This window comes from Colletotrichum siamense (assembly GCF_013390195.1).
Source record: "Colletotrichum siamense strain Cg363 chromosome Unknown KSG_Cg363_contig01, whole genome shotgun sequence".
Taxonomy (NCBI): domain Eukaryota; kingdom Fungi; phylum Ascomycota; class Sordariomycetes; order Glomerellales; family Glomerellaceae; genus Colletotrichum; species Colletotrichum siamense.
In genome coordinates this window covers 5,108,124-5,123,824 of record NW_023501014.1, presented here as the reverse complement: position 1 = coordinate 5,123,824, position 15,701 = coordinate 5,108,124, and the positions used below count along the sequence as shown (strand labels likewise).

Below are 15,701 nucleotides of genomic sequence, written 5' to 3'. Positions count from 1 at the left end.
CACACTCAACGGCCGTTTTCACTCGTCACAAGCGTCTTGGACGGACTGTCGTATGAAGGTGTCGCGCAGACAAATTTCACGAGGCGATCAGAGGGCCAGAGGCGGGGAAAATATGAAGACAATTCGAGTCGGTTCGTTGTTTTATTTATACGTTCTAATACCAGCACGGGGACGTCGTACTGCGTCCCTGGTTCTGTTCTGATCCTGCCGGTCTCTACCGAAGCGTTCTGTCTGATATCTATGTCATGCCGTGCAGACGATTGCATCGGCTCCCTCTCAACAGCACCCATTACTCTTCAAGCCCAAAGAGATGGTTCCATCATAGTTTTCCCACCATGGTGGTGGGTACGGATTGACCGCCATCGAACATGTTGAAATCCGGTTGGTCAGACAACATCGCATTCTGAATCATCAGGTCCAAATCCTGCGTATCCATCGCCGGCACGGAGCTGCCTCTCAAGACACTTGACGACGACTGTTTTTGGGTGCCTTTTGGCAGCCTAGGAAGAAAATCGACGTCGCTCTCGCTGCTGAAGTGTCCAACAAGCCTCCGCCGTTTGTTGGGCCCCTGGGGGTTGTTTCTGGTGTCGTTTCTGGTGGCGCTTCTGGTGAGTCTTGTGGCTGTGGTGCTTCCTTTGGCTTTGGGTGTGGCCTTGCCGTTGGCTTTGCTTGTGGTGTTGCCCCCACCACTGACACCGTTGCCTCCATCGCCTCCATCGTCTCTATCGTCTTTATCGTCTCCGGAGCCCTCATCATTGCCCCCATCATTGCCTCCATCGTCGTCCTCGTCGTCGCCATCGTCGTCGTCGCCATCGTCGTCGTTGTCATCGTCGTCGTTGCCCCCGTTATTGACGTCGTCGTTGGCGTCGTCGTTGCCTTCATCGTGACCGCCACCTCCACCATTGCCTTCGTTGCCTCCGTTGCCTCCATCGTCTCCAGGGTTTTCATCGTTCCCGCCCCCAGGACCTCTGGGACCTGTGAGGTCTCTGCCTGGGCGTCCTCTGCGGCCTCTGCGTCCTTTGGGGCCTTGGAGACCTTGCGGACCTCGGGGACCTCGGGGACCTTGAAGACCTGTATTGACACCGATGACTCCGGGGCCTCCCGAAGCAAGGTAAGCCTGGTCCGCTTGAATCACTCGATGAAGATAGTTGATTTCTATCTTTGCTTTGTGCTTCACGCTCATTGTCATGTAGGCGGGTGGCATGCCAGTGTTGCTGAAACCATTAGTACGTATAAAATCCACTGCAGAGGGCAATGCTCACATAGCTTGCTGCTTCTCTTGCGCCATCCACCCTTCGTTGCGATTCAGTCGTCGCAAGAATTCGTTGGCTTTGACTTGCAATGCTTGGGCGCGAGCTCGGCTCATGTTGTCGGACACGCCGCGCTGCAAAACATCGGTGCAGGCTTGGCTAAGATCAACGGCCAGGTGTTTCGCTTCTTGTCGAAAACTGGAGTGGTGAAAATGTAATGCGGCCGCCCCTGTATGCCTAATAAGCATCTGTTGTTGACGATGTCGGGATGTGGACTTTCAACTCACACTGTTCGACGTCTTCCGAACTGTACTCAGCTCTTCCGTAATTCGTCGTCGGGACTTGGTAAGGGTGGAATCTGTACATGATACCACTTCGGAGCCTTGGAGGTTGGTTGGCCATGTTTTCTGCGTTTGCTATGTCTGCCTGCAATATCGGTGTGGTGGGACGTTATATCTTGTACTGGAATTGATGTAGCCAAGAAGTTGTTGGGATGAAGATGGGAAGATGAGCAGATGACTGACGTTAACATGGGCTTATAAGGAAGACCTCCGGGGACGCTTCGGGCGGTGGAAGGTAAACACAACGACTGGTCACGCCTGCATGATGGAAGTTGAGACTGTGAAGCACTTGCCCGTTGGCTGGGTTTAAGTCGTGGCCGAGGGCAAGTACCTCTCGAAATGCGCTTCAACCCGACCTTCACGGTCGATCCCATCACCCGCCTGCCCCGTATCATTTTTAATCCCACCTTCTTGTCGCTTTCGGCGAGGCAATAACCTCGAGCTGCATTTAACCAAGCGGCTTCTCTTCCGGTCAACTTCTCAAAACAGAAGGACCGCGGCGGATGCAGTGGCGACGCCATAGAATGGAGGCAACTTGGAAGGTAGTGGAAGGGATAGTAATAACGACGATGGTAGACGACGGTAGACGACGATGGTAGACGACGGTAGACGACGACAGACGACGATGGTAGACGACGGTAGACGACGGTAGACGACGACAGACGACGACAGACGACGACAGTAGGCGACGACGAGAACATAGGCGATTAGAAGTAATAAGGACAACAGCAATAATGGCGATAGTGATGACGATAGCGGCGACGATAGCGACAACCAAAGTGAATATGTAGGAAACGTAGTCGTTTGAGCTTAGGGAAACTAGGGGGTCTCGGTAGAATATACGGATTACACGCGTGTGGTAGACGCTGCCCGGATGGCCAACTAATACTGCCTGGCTAGCAAGACTCTCCCAACTTCATAATCCGTCATGTCTTTCTTTTCCATCCTCCACTCTGACGTGTACCGTCCTTACCACACTACACAACTCAAGCCAGCCCACCCACCAATGCGACTACTGCAGCTCCCATCGCCGCCATAATGAACAAGGACTCGACTCTGACAGCCGCCCCCGAGGCGCCGTAGTCGGCAGAAGATGTAAGAGCACCCGGGCACCCCTCCTCCGGTGTGTTGGTACTAGTGCTGGCGTACGGTCCGACTGCCGCCATCTCAAAGGAGCACGTCTGACGTGTTGGTGACGAGGCTACAGAGGTCGATCCCGGCATCTTGTTTCTCCCGTTTGATGTCGTCTCCGATGGATAGAATGGGCTTGAGATAGTTAGAGAAGGGCCGAGGTCGGGATCGCCGGGGCTCAAGGCGGAGGTCGCAGTGGCTGAAAGGGTCAAAGACGCCGTGGTCGTTCTGGGTTTCGAGCAACCGAATTTAGGAGAGGTGCCGCAAATCTCGCCCACTTTGCAGCTCCAAGGCTCGTCTCTCTCAGGGTCGGCGCAACATATCTCGGTCTTGGCGATGCATCCTCTCATGCACGGTTTGAGTCCCCCCTCACATTTCTCGTCGTCCTGGCGTTCGGTGATCTGGGAAGCGGGCAGAAGCTCGGCTCCTGGTGCTGCCGATGCCGGTAGGAAGAATGAAGCGCTGATAAGAGCTGTGATGAGAAGCATTTTAGGAGTCAGAGCTGCACAAAGCTGAAGGCGCTGTGATAGTAAACGAAGTGCACAAAGCATTGCAAGAAACCCTCGAAGTGGTCTTGAGCATGACCTCTTTTATTCTCAGTCAGCTTTTGCCGTGATTAACTCCCTCAGCCAAATGTGATGCACTAATGTTTGCTCAGATAACTTCCCTTCAACGTACACATCGGAGCCGGGTCGGGTGCGGGTGTGACGTTTCTCCTCCAACACGGAGGGTTTGCCATGTTTGCCAAATTCCACCTGCCCACCTCGTGTCAACTCAAGCTTGTCCTATTTCTTGTATAATGCTCATCATCTGGGGTAGTGCCGTTGGACAGTTGTTCCCGACAAGCATGGTCTTGAAGGACGAAGCCTGCCCGTGGCACCCCAGAGCCAAGTTTGCCAAGAGGGGAGGCAGGCCGGGACTTGTGAGAAGTAACCGATAGGCTTGATTCATTGCCTGATGTTGAAAATGCAAAACCAACTACTGCAATCGACCTTCCGGGGCCGTGGGCTGCGTCGTCCCCAGAACCCATGGATTGCCAGATCCAGTATGGACCCTGTCCACTAAGGGGACGCAATGCGGATCTGTCACCGGTTGTCTGCAGAGCATTGCGCGGCATTTTCTGTCATTCCGTGAGTAAGAATCTTCAAGCTCGTGCCCGTGTTGTCTGCGGCAAGAATGATGTATGCGTCCTTTGGGGTGACGTTAGGGCCCAACGATTGTATCTCTCATTTCCAGGTCCTCTTGACTGACTGACTGACGCAGGGTTGGCGGGACATCTCTGATCACTCTCAGTTCGAGGACCGGTTTGAACAGAATGCAACATGCACGAAAGATAGAGAGAGGCCCTCACGATAGGATGCGAAGGCACAATGGGAAAGCTTTTTAAAATGTCCAAGAGACCGCTAGTAGCATTGGTTACAAACTTTGTGGTATTCGTCCTTTGAAGCAACTCCGAGGGACGTGTTAGCTTTGTCGGTCTTCATTGAAGGATACAGGGACATCTCTGAACTTGTTCGTCGTCTCCTGGAGCCTAGTCTGTGGACATTTACGAGGCTATCCTCAACAACGATCTCACGGCTGTTCAGCGAGCTCAGCTGGGGGAGGTTCTTGCCGACGCTAAGGTTGTTCTGGAGCGAGCGCGCGGCGGTCGGAGTGCTATCGATCGTGAGATCGGCAAGAAATTGTGTGTGTACGCATGACCTTGACTTTGCATGTCACTCAACTAATGTTCTGCAAGACGACCATGACGATGAGCCAGATGCACAACGCCCAGATTCAAGAAATCACGACCGCCTCCAACCTGAAGCTGAAGCTGAACAACGAAGAATGAGGTTCCCAGCCCGCCTGACTCTGACCGATCTCTTCGGCGAATTTCGGTCTTGGGCCACGGCCGTTGCTGCGCGATGTCAAGATGAACGTCAACCTCGGAAACAGCCAGCTTCTGCCTGACAGGGTCTCAGGAGTCTGGCAGAAGCAAACTTGGTGCAGAGAACGAGGTACAAGATGGGCGGATAGAGACAGGCAGAGGAAATGGAAGTCGTCGATGATAGATACTAGTTGATCTGCCAACTCCTATGCTCCATTTGAAGAGGAAGACTTCCGCAAAAGGAGTGAAAAGACGGTGACTTTGACAAGCGTGAAACTCATCTTTGGTAACAAACGCTGCATCCCCACGCCCTCTATGTGTGATTCCTTTGCCTTTGAAGGCCCTCACATGCGAGGGAGATGTAGCTGGCGCTCCCCGATTCAAGAAGAAAGAGGGACAACAGACAGCAATTGACAATTATTAGAGATTCTAACGTATCGAGCTTCTCCATGTTTGGTATCTCTTGGCTGACAGGCAGCTTCGGAACGCCACACATACAGGGCTCGGCATCTTTCCGCGTTCGACCGAGCCATTCCGTGGCTCCTCCACCAACAATGGTGGAGTGCCCCCGGAACAAGCCATCTCTCCATTTAAAAGTCGGGTTCTCCCGATATGCTTAGTCTTGATAACTTGAGTCTTTCGGGCCCGTTGGCATTTTAACTTTGGTTTCGCTTTACGCTTCGCACGGAAATCTTCCATCGATGCAAAAGCCGCACATCAAAGGTTGGGTGCCAAAGTCCGGAGACCTCCGGGATATCACCGAGATGCGAGCCAAAATCTCGGCGGTCTCGGCGCAGCAGCGGTCGGAACGCCAGCCGGCCGTAGCGGAATGCGAACCGAAGGCCGATCATGTGAGAACGCGAGCTGCCACTTTCTCCCTTTCCGGCAATGGGAAAACGTCGAGGCTGGACGCGACTCTGCTGCGTGGTAAGCCACCCAAACATGTCGTGAGCTCGGCGGTGTGCGCAGGATTGCCGTCTCCCGCTCCACTCCGGGGACAGGGAAGGCCATCGCGATAGGACGCTTCCCGGCGAGGCCTGCCCGTCTTTGACCAATGATGTCATTTGCTCTCCTGCATTTTTCCCGATTTAGGTAAAATACACGATGTGGGAATCCCGCTGCCACTGGCTCGGGTCTGGAACAGGAACAGAAATTCGCACATAGCATGAAGGACGGCTGACTTGTCGGGCAACGGAGAGCTTCACTCACATTGGATGTCGTCTGCGTGGTTCATCCAAAGGCCGATGGTGTTTGAATGTCAAGCGTAGTCTGGAGGCATACAGGCATGAACCTCGTCGCGCACAGCCGATTGGCGCGCTGCTCGACTTGCAACATCTTTTCCTCTTCAGACGTCTAGTCGGGATTTCTGGACAGGCGCAAAGCTAGCCTAACCGTCGAGGTGCATACGGGTGGTCTGATGGATCCGTAGGACCAAACTCGTTGGTCACAGGCGACATGCTGTACCGGCCAAATCCATGTTGGCAGTCGTCCGTCTCAGCGAGTTTTCTCCGCATCGCTCAAGAGGCTGGAACCTCTCCAACTTGACGACAACCGTCCCGGTGCAGAGCGTCTCCCCCGCAACATCTGGGGAGGTCAGCAGCACCGGGACATGACTGGTGTACCCGGCAGCAGAAGACAACTTGGCAGGTCGCTGTGGGACCATGCCGTTGTCGGAGGGGCCAGGCGACGTGTGTGAGCCGAGGATGAGCGCATGTCCCGTCTCACAAGCATATATCACTGCTGACCCTTGCCGGATGTGCTGGTGTCTCCCGACGGCACAGCGTTGCCTGTGAGCTCTTTAACGCAAGAGACGCGGCTACGTGCGTCTAAAGACGTCGCTCGGCGGGCAAGAGGTGAGCCGAGGTTGAATTCTACATCATGTTGGAAAACAGACAGAAAGATAGCCGACCGTCTTGCTGCTGAATCGTTTAGACACAACTCAGCGAAAGCCACGGGTGGAGCGACAAGGGGGCCGAAGAGCGCTAGGAAACCTCGAAATGGAGCTTCGTGTGGATCTCAACACCCCAAGCTTGCATTTATGTGACATTCCATTGGCCGTGTCGTGCCGGAGCTTCTCAAATCTGATGGCATCCCTGCCGGTCGACGCATGTCGTGCCCTGGCTTCTGCTTCGTAACTTGAGCGCCCTGAGTGGGAGAGGTCCCCAAAAACCGAAAGAAATGGGGGGAGAGAAGGAGAGAAACTGGAGCATGATGGGGAGGGGCCGAGGTGAGGCCCCCATCGCAAGCTGGATGGATTGCCCGGGGGCATTTCTTTTTCTCTGCGCGCAGCCTTTGAAAGTATTTATGTTTCCCCTTCCCTCCCGCTGGACCCCTGAAGATCCTCTTTGATCTTTTTTTGATCTGAATTGCCAATTGCCGCTTCTGTTTCTTGATATCCAACTTGGACTCAAGTAGCTAAGCAACAACACTCTAGCAGTGTAACCCTCCAACCCGCCCTCCCGCATCCGAACCCCCATAGTCTCATCCTCGATTCGAGAGACAGCCGACACAATGGGATCCGACGAGAAGCCCCCTTCCACCTACCGGTACAACGAGAAGCCGACTTACACCACCTCCAATGGCGCGCCGGTCCAGAACCCCCAGCACTGGCAGCGTCCCGGTCCCAACGGACCTCTCCTGCTCCAGGACTTCCACCTGATCGATCTTCTTGCTCACTTTGACCGCGAGCGCATTCCCGAGCGTGTCGTGCACGCCAAGGGTGCCGGTGCTTATGGCGAGGTATGGCGGAACAGCGGGCGGTCTCTGAAGGCGAGACACTGACATGCGACAACAGTTCGAGGTCACCCACGACATCAGCGACATCACCTCGATCAACATGCTCAACCAGGTCGGCAAGAAGACAAAGGCCGTCGTCCGTTTCTCTACCGTCGGCGGAGAGAAGGGTTCTGCCGACTCTGCGCGCGACCCCCGCGGTTTCGCCATTAAGTTCTACACCGAGGAGGGCAACTGGGACTGGGTCTACAACAACACTCCCATCTTCTTCCTCCGCGACCCGAGTCTTTTCCCGGTAATTGCAATTGATGAATTGGTCCTCTCGGCATTATTCTTACCATTTTTAGGTTTTCATTCACACCCAGAAACGCCACCCGCAAACTAACCTGAAGGATGCCACCATGGTAAGTCTCAACACCACAACTCGCATTACGACTTTGCTAACTCAACCAGATGGTAAGCAATTGATTCCGGACTTGAAATACAGTAAAACTAACTTGGATTTTCGTTTAACTACTGGTCAACTCATCACGAATGCGTCCATCAGTTGATGCATTTGTTCTCTGATCGTGGAACTCCTTACTCGTACAGACACATGAATGGTTACTCTGGTCACACGCACAAGTGGACCAAGCCCGATGGCTCCTTCGTTTACGTTCAGATTCACTTGAAGACCGACCAAGGAAACAAGACTTTCACCAACGAGGAGGCTGGAAAGATGGCTTCTGAGAACCCCGACTGGCACACCCAGGACCTGTTCGAGTCTATCCAGAAGGGCGACCACCCCAGCTGGACTGTCTACGTCCAGACTCTGACACCTGAGCAGGCTGAGAAGTTCAAGTGGAACGTCTTTGACCTGACAAAGGTCTGGCCTCAGAGCGAGGTCCCCCTGAGGCCCTTCGGCAAGCTCACCCTCAACAAGAACCCCGAGAACTACTTCGCCGAGATCGAGCAGGTTGCCTTCTCCCCCTCTCACTTAGTTCCCGGTGTTGAGCCCTCCGCCGATCCTGTTCTTCAGGGTCGTTTGTTTTCCTACCCCGATACCCACCGCCACCGTCTCGGTGTCAACTACCAGCAGATTCCCGTCAACCAACCTCTCAACGCCTTCAACCCCTTCCAGAGAGACGGAGCTATGGCTGTCAACGGCAACTACGGTGCCAACCCTGTAAGTTCAGAGTCAAGTGCTTGCTCATCATCTCAGTTTTGTTGACCTCAACCCAGAACTACCCTTCCACTTTCCGCCCCCTTAACTACGCGCCTGTCAAGGCCGCCGGCTCTCACGAGCAGTGGGCCGGTAAGGTCGTCGAGGATCTCTTCGGCCCCATCACCGCAGACGACTACGAGCAGGCCAACGGCCTCTGGAAGGTCCTCGGCCGCACTCCCGGCCAGCAGGAAAACTTTGTCAACAACATCTCTGGCGCGCTCGCTGGTGCCGTCCCCGAGGTCCGCTCGGCCACCTATGAAATGTTCTCCAAGGTCAACCCAGCCCTTGGCGGTGCTATCATGAAGGCAACTGAGAAGATTGCTGCGTAAGTCTTCCTTGACTTTTCTTTTTACTTGAATTCGACTGTAAGCTAACACCTTGCCAGCCCTGAGGAGCCCCGCGCCAAGTTGTAAGAAGCTACGAAGTCAAGATGCAAACAAAAGATGGCGATAGACGAACGATCTAGACGAGAGTCTCCTCACTTAGAGTCAAGCAAGCGTTTGACAGGATAGACGCCGTGTACTACCACCACCTCCGCGCCGAGGTTCGAGAAGACACACAAGAAGCCGAGCGGGCAGCCATGGATGATGCGCACCGTGAAGAAAGCTTGAAATACCCAAATACAATTGTTTAGAAGATGTTCTAAAGATTTATACATGATCTTGGTGGCTCATGAAAAAACTCATGGCCTTGGTATATGTGCAAATGCGCCCGTTCCTTTCCGTCCGTGAAATTCATAAGTCCTCATACGAGTCGCCCACCGCTTGCGCGGATTGGGGGTTCAAGAGCGGCCGCTTCGTGTTCGTCGACGCCGACTCGGATATTCGATCTACAAGAATGAAAGAATGAGGAGCAGCCGGTCGGTGCCTCGTTGTAACATCTGATCGGGCCGCCGCTGAAATCGACTAACAGCAGCAGCAGCAACACTCGAGGCATTCGAAGCAGCAGAGGCCAGCGCAGATACCGCAGCAAATGGCCTGCAGCAGGTGAGAGTTGTTTGTTAGCTGTTTGAGATTCCAATGGTGAGTCTCGAGCATCAGCCTCCCCGAACCTACGCGCGACTTGAGGGCGTCGATGTGGTTTGCGAAAACGACAGGACTTTTACAAGACGTGGTCAAGTTTGGGGAAGTTGATGAGGAGAATCATGGGTTGGGAGCTGGAGGGCTTTGCTTACTCCGCCGTCTGCTTTACCGCCTCGTAGGGACGTTGACTGTTCCATCTTCATAGGCTCTACCAGGCGCTGGTGAAAACCGTCAGCGTGGGATCTCGCGTGATATCTCAACTGAGTGGCGAAGAGCTCATTCAAGTCCAGAAACTGGAAATCGTGGGCGACGGCGGAACTCACGGGTTGTTCGGAATGGTTCGGCTCCACAATCATCGCCGGCGCAGGCTCCCTTGGCATTTGGTTGTACTCGACCGCCCCCGACATTTCGAAAATTACGTATTACACAGAGTGAAACTATTTCGTCCTCGAGTATTCAAGTTCTTCGATTGATGGGCACCGCCGGGTATTGTATGTCGTCGCGTCGACTCAGACAGAAGAGGGCCGGGAATTCTTTCAGCTTCGAAACCAAAGGTGTCGATGTAACGTTGGAAACACGGATCGAAGGTTCAGGCACAACAAGAAAAAGAGGAAAGGAAAACCTCAGACCAAACACGAGGACGTGCGGGAAATCCTTTTTATTAATGAGCAGAAGATTCGAAGACCAGGCCGTAGAACAATCAGAAACCGTGGACCGCGCGCCGCCCTCGCCAGGTCCGGGGGTCTCTCTGGGCCCCCACCTGCATAACGGAAGGCAGACTGGCTGCAGCTGGAAGAAAGCCTTGGCCTGGAAAAAGAGAATTAAAGCTCAGGGCAACTTAATCCGAGCCAGACGAGTGGTCCGAAAAAGAGTGCAAGACCGGGGTGCTGGTACGACATCCGTTGTGTGAATACACGGATTTCAAAGGAAAAGGTGCAAGGATGGACCGGGCTTGCATCAGGCGGCACTTGCAGGTCGTGCTGCGCGTTCCGGTGTTTGCTGCGGGTTTGAGGACTACCGCAGAAGCTGTTCGGCCGCCAGCCGAGGGCTGTTCACCTTGGGATGGGAAGGTGAAGCGGCTGGCAGCGTGACGCGAGCTCGGGATATCCCTTCGTCGAGTCGTGGGCGGCGGTGCGAGACAAGGCTCCTTCGCCTGACCTCGTGGTGTGCCTGCTGTCGTGGATGGTGGGGGATCCTTGGGGTGGTGTACGTGGTGGGGGGGGGAATGACCTCAGCGAGGGGTGACTCCAAACGCAGGCATGCGGTTGGCACTGAGTAGTGACAGACGGTGGGAAGGTTGCGTCGGAAGGAAAAGTCTGTTCCTGCCTTGACATCACTTCTTGGGACGAAGATGCCTTTCAGCGCCTGTCCTGAATGGATTCATGCGACAGTGAGAGTGGAAGATGAGACGGTTGATGTTGGCTGCAGGAGGAGTTTGTGAGAATGCAACTAAAGGGCTATTTTGAGGCTTACTAGTTCACATTCATTAAGATGCTAATAGTGACGCGGCATACTTGGTTGACGGATATGCTAAGAAAGGGTGCTGTTCGGTGGCAGTTAAAGTAAAGAGATCCCAGTAACCCGCCATGGGCTGACTCGGTCTGCCGACCAATGATCGGGTTATTGACGGGTTCTTTTTTCCTTCTTCTGGGCCCGAATCCGAGCGATCGCCGCTTACAATGATGGGCGATCTGACGTGGTATTACGGGCTGCAGGGTTGCGGCGCCCAGAATATTCTTCAGCCCTTAGTGGGCGATTCAAGAGAGACAATCTGTTGCTCGACTTGGAAGCGACGTGTTTGGAGTTTGAGCGGCTTTCGTCGGGGTTAAGGGAAGGATTCAATTCGAAACCGCTGACTTCAGATGGAGGATCCAATAAAGTCGAGATTGAGAATGATGCGGTTTGATGTGGTTCGAGCCAGAATAGTATCCAGATTCGAAGAAATGACACCTTCCCAAAACTGCTTGTAGATGTCGTACGTAGATTGCCGGGACTTGCACAAGTTGAGCGAGCAAGTCGGGTCAAATCAAGACTGGCCGATCGCCCACGTGAAGAAGCATGCGACAGGCGGCATTTCGAATGAATGATGCCTGCACCAGACTGCAGCTCCGCGAGCGTCTCGTGCGTGCTGCTGCAGTGCAATAGGTAAGGTAGGCCGGTGCCGCATGCTACGGACCGAGTGGGTCCGAAACCGGAGTCGGACCCGGTAGACTGGGCGATGTCTCCGGTCAGGTGCACCGGCGACACTGCTTACATGCACTTCGAACAATCCTTCTAGAGAGAGCAAAGAGCGGCCAGAGGAATCCGACCTGAAAATCTTGGCCGCATGCACCCTTAACACCAACAAGACCCCTAAAATCTGATGCAGTGGGATTAGCGCGCGCCCTCGGTTGGCTGAACCCCAGTCAAGGGATCAACAGCCGTCAAGCGGAGGGCGCAGTGTGGACACCCAATCCGAGCCGATCCCCGCTACCTCTGCAACCCTTCAGACTTTAAAGCTCCCACCGGAACGGCTCCCGATCAACTCTGCAGCACTTCTCCAACTTGCCAATTGACAACAAAGTCTTTGCAAGTGACGCCGCCAGAAGATTTGGAAGCAATGTCAACCTCAGAAACCGAGCTGAGACACCTCCGCGTCGGGGCTGGCCCGGCCCCGACGGCACCTCCCCCGGCCGCGACCCCGCCTCTTCGGGATCCGTACGCCGCAGAGAGCTCCGAGTCTGGCTCCGGCATCGACGACAACGTCCAAGACAACCACCACTCCAGCCAGGAATTCGATTCGCTCCCTCCCGTCGACGGCGGCAAGCAGGCGTGGCTTTTCCTTGCCGCGTGCTTCGCCATCGAGGTGCTCGTATGGGGCTTTCCCTTCGCCTTTGGTGTCTTCCAAAACTACTATTCCACCAACGCGCCCTTCGCCGGACAACCAAACATCGCCGTCATTGGCACCTGCGCCATGGTATGAATCCGACGAATCCCGAATTACCCAGACACTAACCTCCCCAGGGAATCATGTACCTCTCGGGCTTCCTCGTGATCGGCCTCCTCCGCCTCTTCCCCCACCAGAGCCGCCACGCACCCATCGTGGGCCTCTTCATCATGTGCATCGCCCTCGCCATGTCCTCCTTCTCCCAGACCGTCCCCCACCTCATCGTGACCCAGGGCATCTTCTACGCCGTCGGCGGCTCCATCGCCTACCTGCCCTGCATCCTCTACATGGACCAGTGGTTCGTCCGCCGCAAGGGCTTCGCCTACGGCGTCATGTGGTCCGGCACCGGCCTCGGCGGCGTCATCATCCCCCTCCTGCTGGAGTACCTCCTCGGCACCGTGGGCTTCCGCACGACGCTGCGCATCTGGTCCGGCGTCCTCTTCGGCCTCACCGCGCCCCTCGCCTTCTTCATCAAGCCGCGCCTGCCCGTCTCGCAGATGTCGCTCTCGCCCATCCACGCCGCGCCCTTTAGGAACCTCAAGTTCATGCTGAGCCGCCCCTTTGTGCTGCACCAGCTCGCCAACATCGTCGAGGCGCTGGGCTTCTTCCTCCCGGGCATCTACCTGCCCATGTACGCCCAGAGCTCGCTCGGCGCCTCGGCCTTCCCGTCCGCACTGACGCTGCTCCTCGTCAACGTCGCCTCCGTGTTCGGCTGCATCGGCATGGGCTCGCTCGTCGACCGCTTCTCGGCCCCGTCGTGCATCATGCTCGCCAGCGTGGGCGCCGCGCTCGGCACGTTCCTCATCTGGGGCTTCTCGTCCAGCCTGGGCGTGCTGTACCTCTTCTGCGTCGTGTACGGGCTCTTTGCTGGCGCGTATACTTCCGCATGGCCTGGCATTATGAAGCAGGTCACCGACCACGAACGCGAAAAGGAGCGCGGCGTTGACTCGAGCATGGTATTTGGCATGTTGGCTGCCGGGCGCGGCATCGGCAACGTCATCTCGGGACCGCTGAGCGAGGCCTTGATCAGTGGTTCCCCGTGGAAGGGCGAGCTGGCGCATGGGTACGGCAGCGGGTATGGCACCTTGATCATCTTCACGGGCGTGACTGCTCTCATGGGCGGAGCGAGCTTCTTCTGGAAGAGGATCGGGTGGTTGTAGAAGGGATTGGTGAATAAGTATGCAAGCTGAATTCAATTCTTTTCTAGAGCAGTCATCAGATGATCTATGTCAAATGATCTACCTCTGCGGACCTGTCCCGTTTTATTTTCCAGATGTGATGACCATTTTTGTTGCGCCGATTGTAACCCCACAATGCAAGACTTCTTTTGTAAAACGATTGCCCCCCTTTCCTTTTCAAAATGCGCCAAGATTACTTCCGTATATGCAGTACTCTAAAAACAATTAAATATCAGGGATGTGGCTCGTCTAGGGGTATGACGAGTCACCACGCGCGAGTAGCGGTCGCTGGTCCCAGCGATCCTCATCGATGCTCTCGTCATCTTCCTCCTCAATGTCGCTGAGCTCGCCGTCGGTGCGGTACATGAAGTACTGCGCGAAGATGCCCATGTCGAGGAACAGGGTGCCCAAGCTGCCGGCCAACCAGCTGAGGTTGACCAGCATGTAGCGGCCGTAGATGCGGTTCGCCTCGGACGGGGAGCACTCGTTCTTGCAGTGGGGCTCAAAGGCAAAGATGCTCAGCACGTAGGTCAGGTTACCGAGGCAGGCAAAGAGGAAGAAGAGCATGCTGACGCCCTCGGTGGACTTGCGGCGGTAGTTGAGAAGGAGCTGCGGCAGGCGGGAGCCGAGGTACAGGACGGCGCAGAGCCAGCCAAAGATCTGGCCGAGGGTGTTGAACTCCAGGGAGTCTTCGTCACTGTTGCTGTGTTCGGGCTCCTTGTCGGAGTACCCGCGGCTGAGGAACCAGCCGAGGACGCCGGCGGCGCAAACCATGATGATGGCGGTGGTGTTCCAGGCAATCGCCTGCAGGACGGTCGAGGGCCTCGGCGGGGGAGCGGGCGCGGATTCGGGGCGCATTGGCACGGCAGGGGAGAGATGGGACCAGTCGGAGCCTCGGCGCTCACGCTCGATCGCCGACGCGGGCAGGAGGCCGGTCCGCTCGTTCGGCTCGCCGGTGCGGTTGCGCGGCTTCGGGGTCGGGGGAACCACCTCGTCCTTCCAGGTGAAGCCGCGGTAGTAGAAGCATTGTCCCAGCAGAACCATGTCGGCAATCGTGTAGTAGATGGCGAGGATGATCTGGGCAAGGAGTCATAGCGTTAGCCAGGGTCATCGATGCTTGAGGCATGCATGGGCCGTGACTCACCATGGTCGGGAGAACGCCCTGAAGGACGGCGCCCAGGATGTTGAAGACATCGCCAGCCAGCCAGACAATGATGAACTGCAGCGACAGACCGTCGGCACTGCCGCGACGGAAGTTTTCGAGGATCTGGGGGGAGAAGACCACAACCCAGCACGCAATTGAGATGGAGCTAGACGCAATCAGGTCAGAGGCTGTAGATTGTGCAGGCGAACGTGTTCAAACTTACCCGCAAATGCCAGAAATGGCCTCAACATCGAGGTTGAGAGGCTCGGTAGGGGGAGCCATGGTGATGCGCAGGTCGGAGGCGTGATGCGACAAAGTGGTACCACAAAGGAGACAACGATATGAGGAAAGAAAGGAGAAGAAGAAAAGATCCTGGGAAAGGAAGAGAAATGATCAATTAGTCTAGTAAAGGAATTGCCGACTCGATATTAGGAACGGCAATAGCAAAAAAAAGGGGTGTCCTCCTACAAATCCTGGCAATGTCGAGTGGAAAGACTTTTCCATGGACAAGACAATTGCGAAAATGAGTCGAAAATTTGGAAAGCTGCTCCCACTTCCGCTTCGGCGCTCGCTCGCGCCATCGGCGGACACGTGCGCCAGCAGGTATTTCGCCAGCTGCAGCTTAGCGAGGTGCCACGACGTCACCGCTATTGCCCGCTGTCGCCGGAAAGGGTCGCCAAAATGCGGGGGAAGAGACGCTAAGACGCGCTGAAACGCCCACTTTTACCAGGTGCTGCTGTGCAGGAATTCAGTGCACTCAGCTCGTCCTCCAGTGCTGGACTGGGATGGGCGGTGGGCGGTGGGCGATGACTAAGAAATCGGAATTTTCGCCTCGGCAAGATCCCCCAATCCACCGGACCTCGATTTTCTGGGCGATTTCGGGGGCCAAGTCGGAGTGGAGATAA

General features: G+C 55.5%; 6 protein-coding genes across 6 annotated transcripts; 2 read left to right on the top strand and 4 right to left on the bottom strand.

Moving 5' to 3' along the window:
* Positions 1-319: 319 nt before the first annotated feature.
* CGCS363_v001281 (uncharacterized protein) lies at positions 320-1,652 on the bottom strand (the record flags this gene model as incomplete). The annotated part of the gene is made up of 3 exons (XM_036633130.1): positions 320-1,214; positions 1,263-1,479; positions 1,538-1,652. 3 exons carry the CDS (start codon positions 1,650-1,652, stop codon positions 320-322), a joined length of 1,227 nt encoding a protein of 408 aa, XP_036501139.1.
* A 925-nt stretch (positions 1,653-2,577) lies between these two features.
* On the bottom strand, positions 2,578-3,210 carry CGCS363_v001280 (uncharacterized protein; the record flags this gene model as incomplete). Its single annotated transcript, XM_036633129.1, has 1 exon — positions 2,578-3,210. One exon carries the CDS (start codon positions 3,208-3,210, stop codon positions 2,578-2,580), a length of 633 nt encoding a protein of 210 aa, XP_036501995.1.
* A 3,890-nt stretch (positions 3,211-7,100) lies between these two features.
* cta1 (Catalase) lies at positions 7,101-8,939 on the top strand (the record flags this gene model as incomplete). Its single annotated transcript, XM_036633128.1, has 6 exons — positions 7,101-7,328; positions 7,384-7,617; positions 7,670-7,726; positions 7,870-8,487; positions 8,544-8,851; positions 8,912-8,939. 6 exons carry the CDS (start codon positions 7,101-7,103, stop codon positions 8,937-8,939), a joined length of 1,473 nt encoding a protein of 490 aa, XP_036501531.1.
* Positions 8,940-9,431: 492 nt separating this feature from the next.
* On the bottom strand, positions 9,432-9,955 carry CGCS363_v001278 (uncharacterized protein; the record flags this gene model as incomplete). Its single annotated transcript, XM_036633127.1, has 3 exons — positions 9,432-9,503; positions 9,701-9,766; positions 9,872-9,955. 3 exons carry the CDS (start codon positions 9,953-9,955, stop codon positions 9,432-9,434), a joined length of 222 nt encoding a protein of 73 aa, XP_036501530.1.
* A 2,192-nt stretch (positions 9,956-12,147) lies between these two features.
* asaE-14 (MFS transporter asaE) lies at positions 12,148-13,634 on the top strand (the record flags this gene model as incomplete). The annotated part of the gene is made up of 2 exons (XM_036633126.1): positions 12,148-12,504; positions 12,552-13,634. The coding sequence occupies 2 exons, from the start codon at positions 12,148-12,150 to the stop codon at positions 13,632-13,634; spliced, it is 1,440 nt and encodes a 479-aa protein (XP_036501523.1).
* Positions 13,635-13,901: 267 nt separating this feature from the next.
* On the bottom strand, positions 13,902-15,078 carry CGCS363_v001276 (putative vacuolar amino acid transporter YPQ3; the record flags this gene model as incomplete). Its single annotated transcript, XM_036633125.1, has 3 exons — positions 13,902-14,729; positions 14,797-14,962; positions 15,020-15,078. 3 exons carry the CDS (start codon positions 15,076-15,078, stop codon positions 13,902-13,904), a joined length of 1,053 nt encoding a protein of 350 aa, XP_036501522.1.
* Between the last annotated feature and the right edge of the window lie 623 nt (positions 15,079-15,701).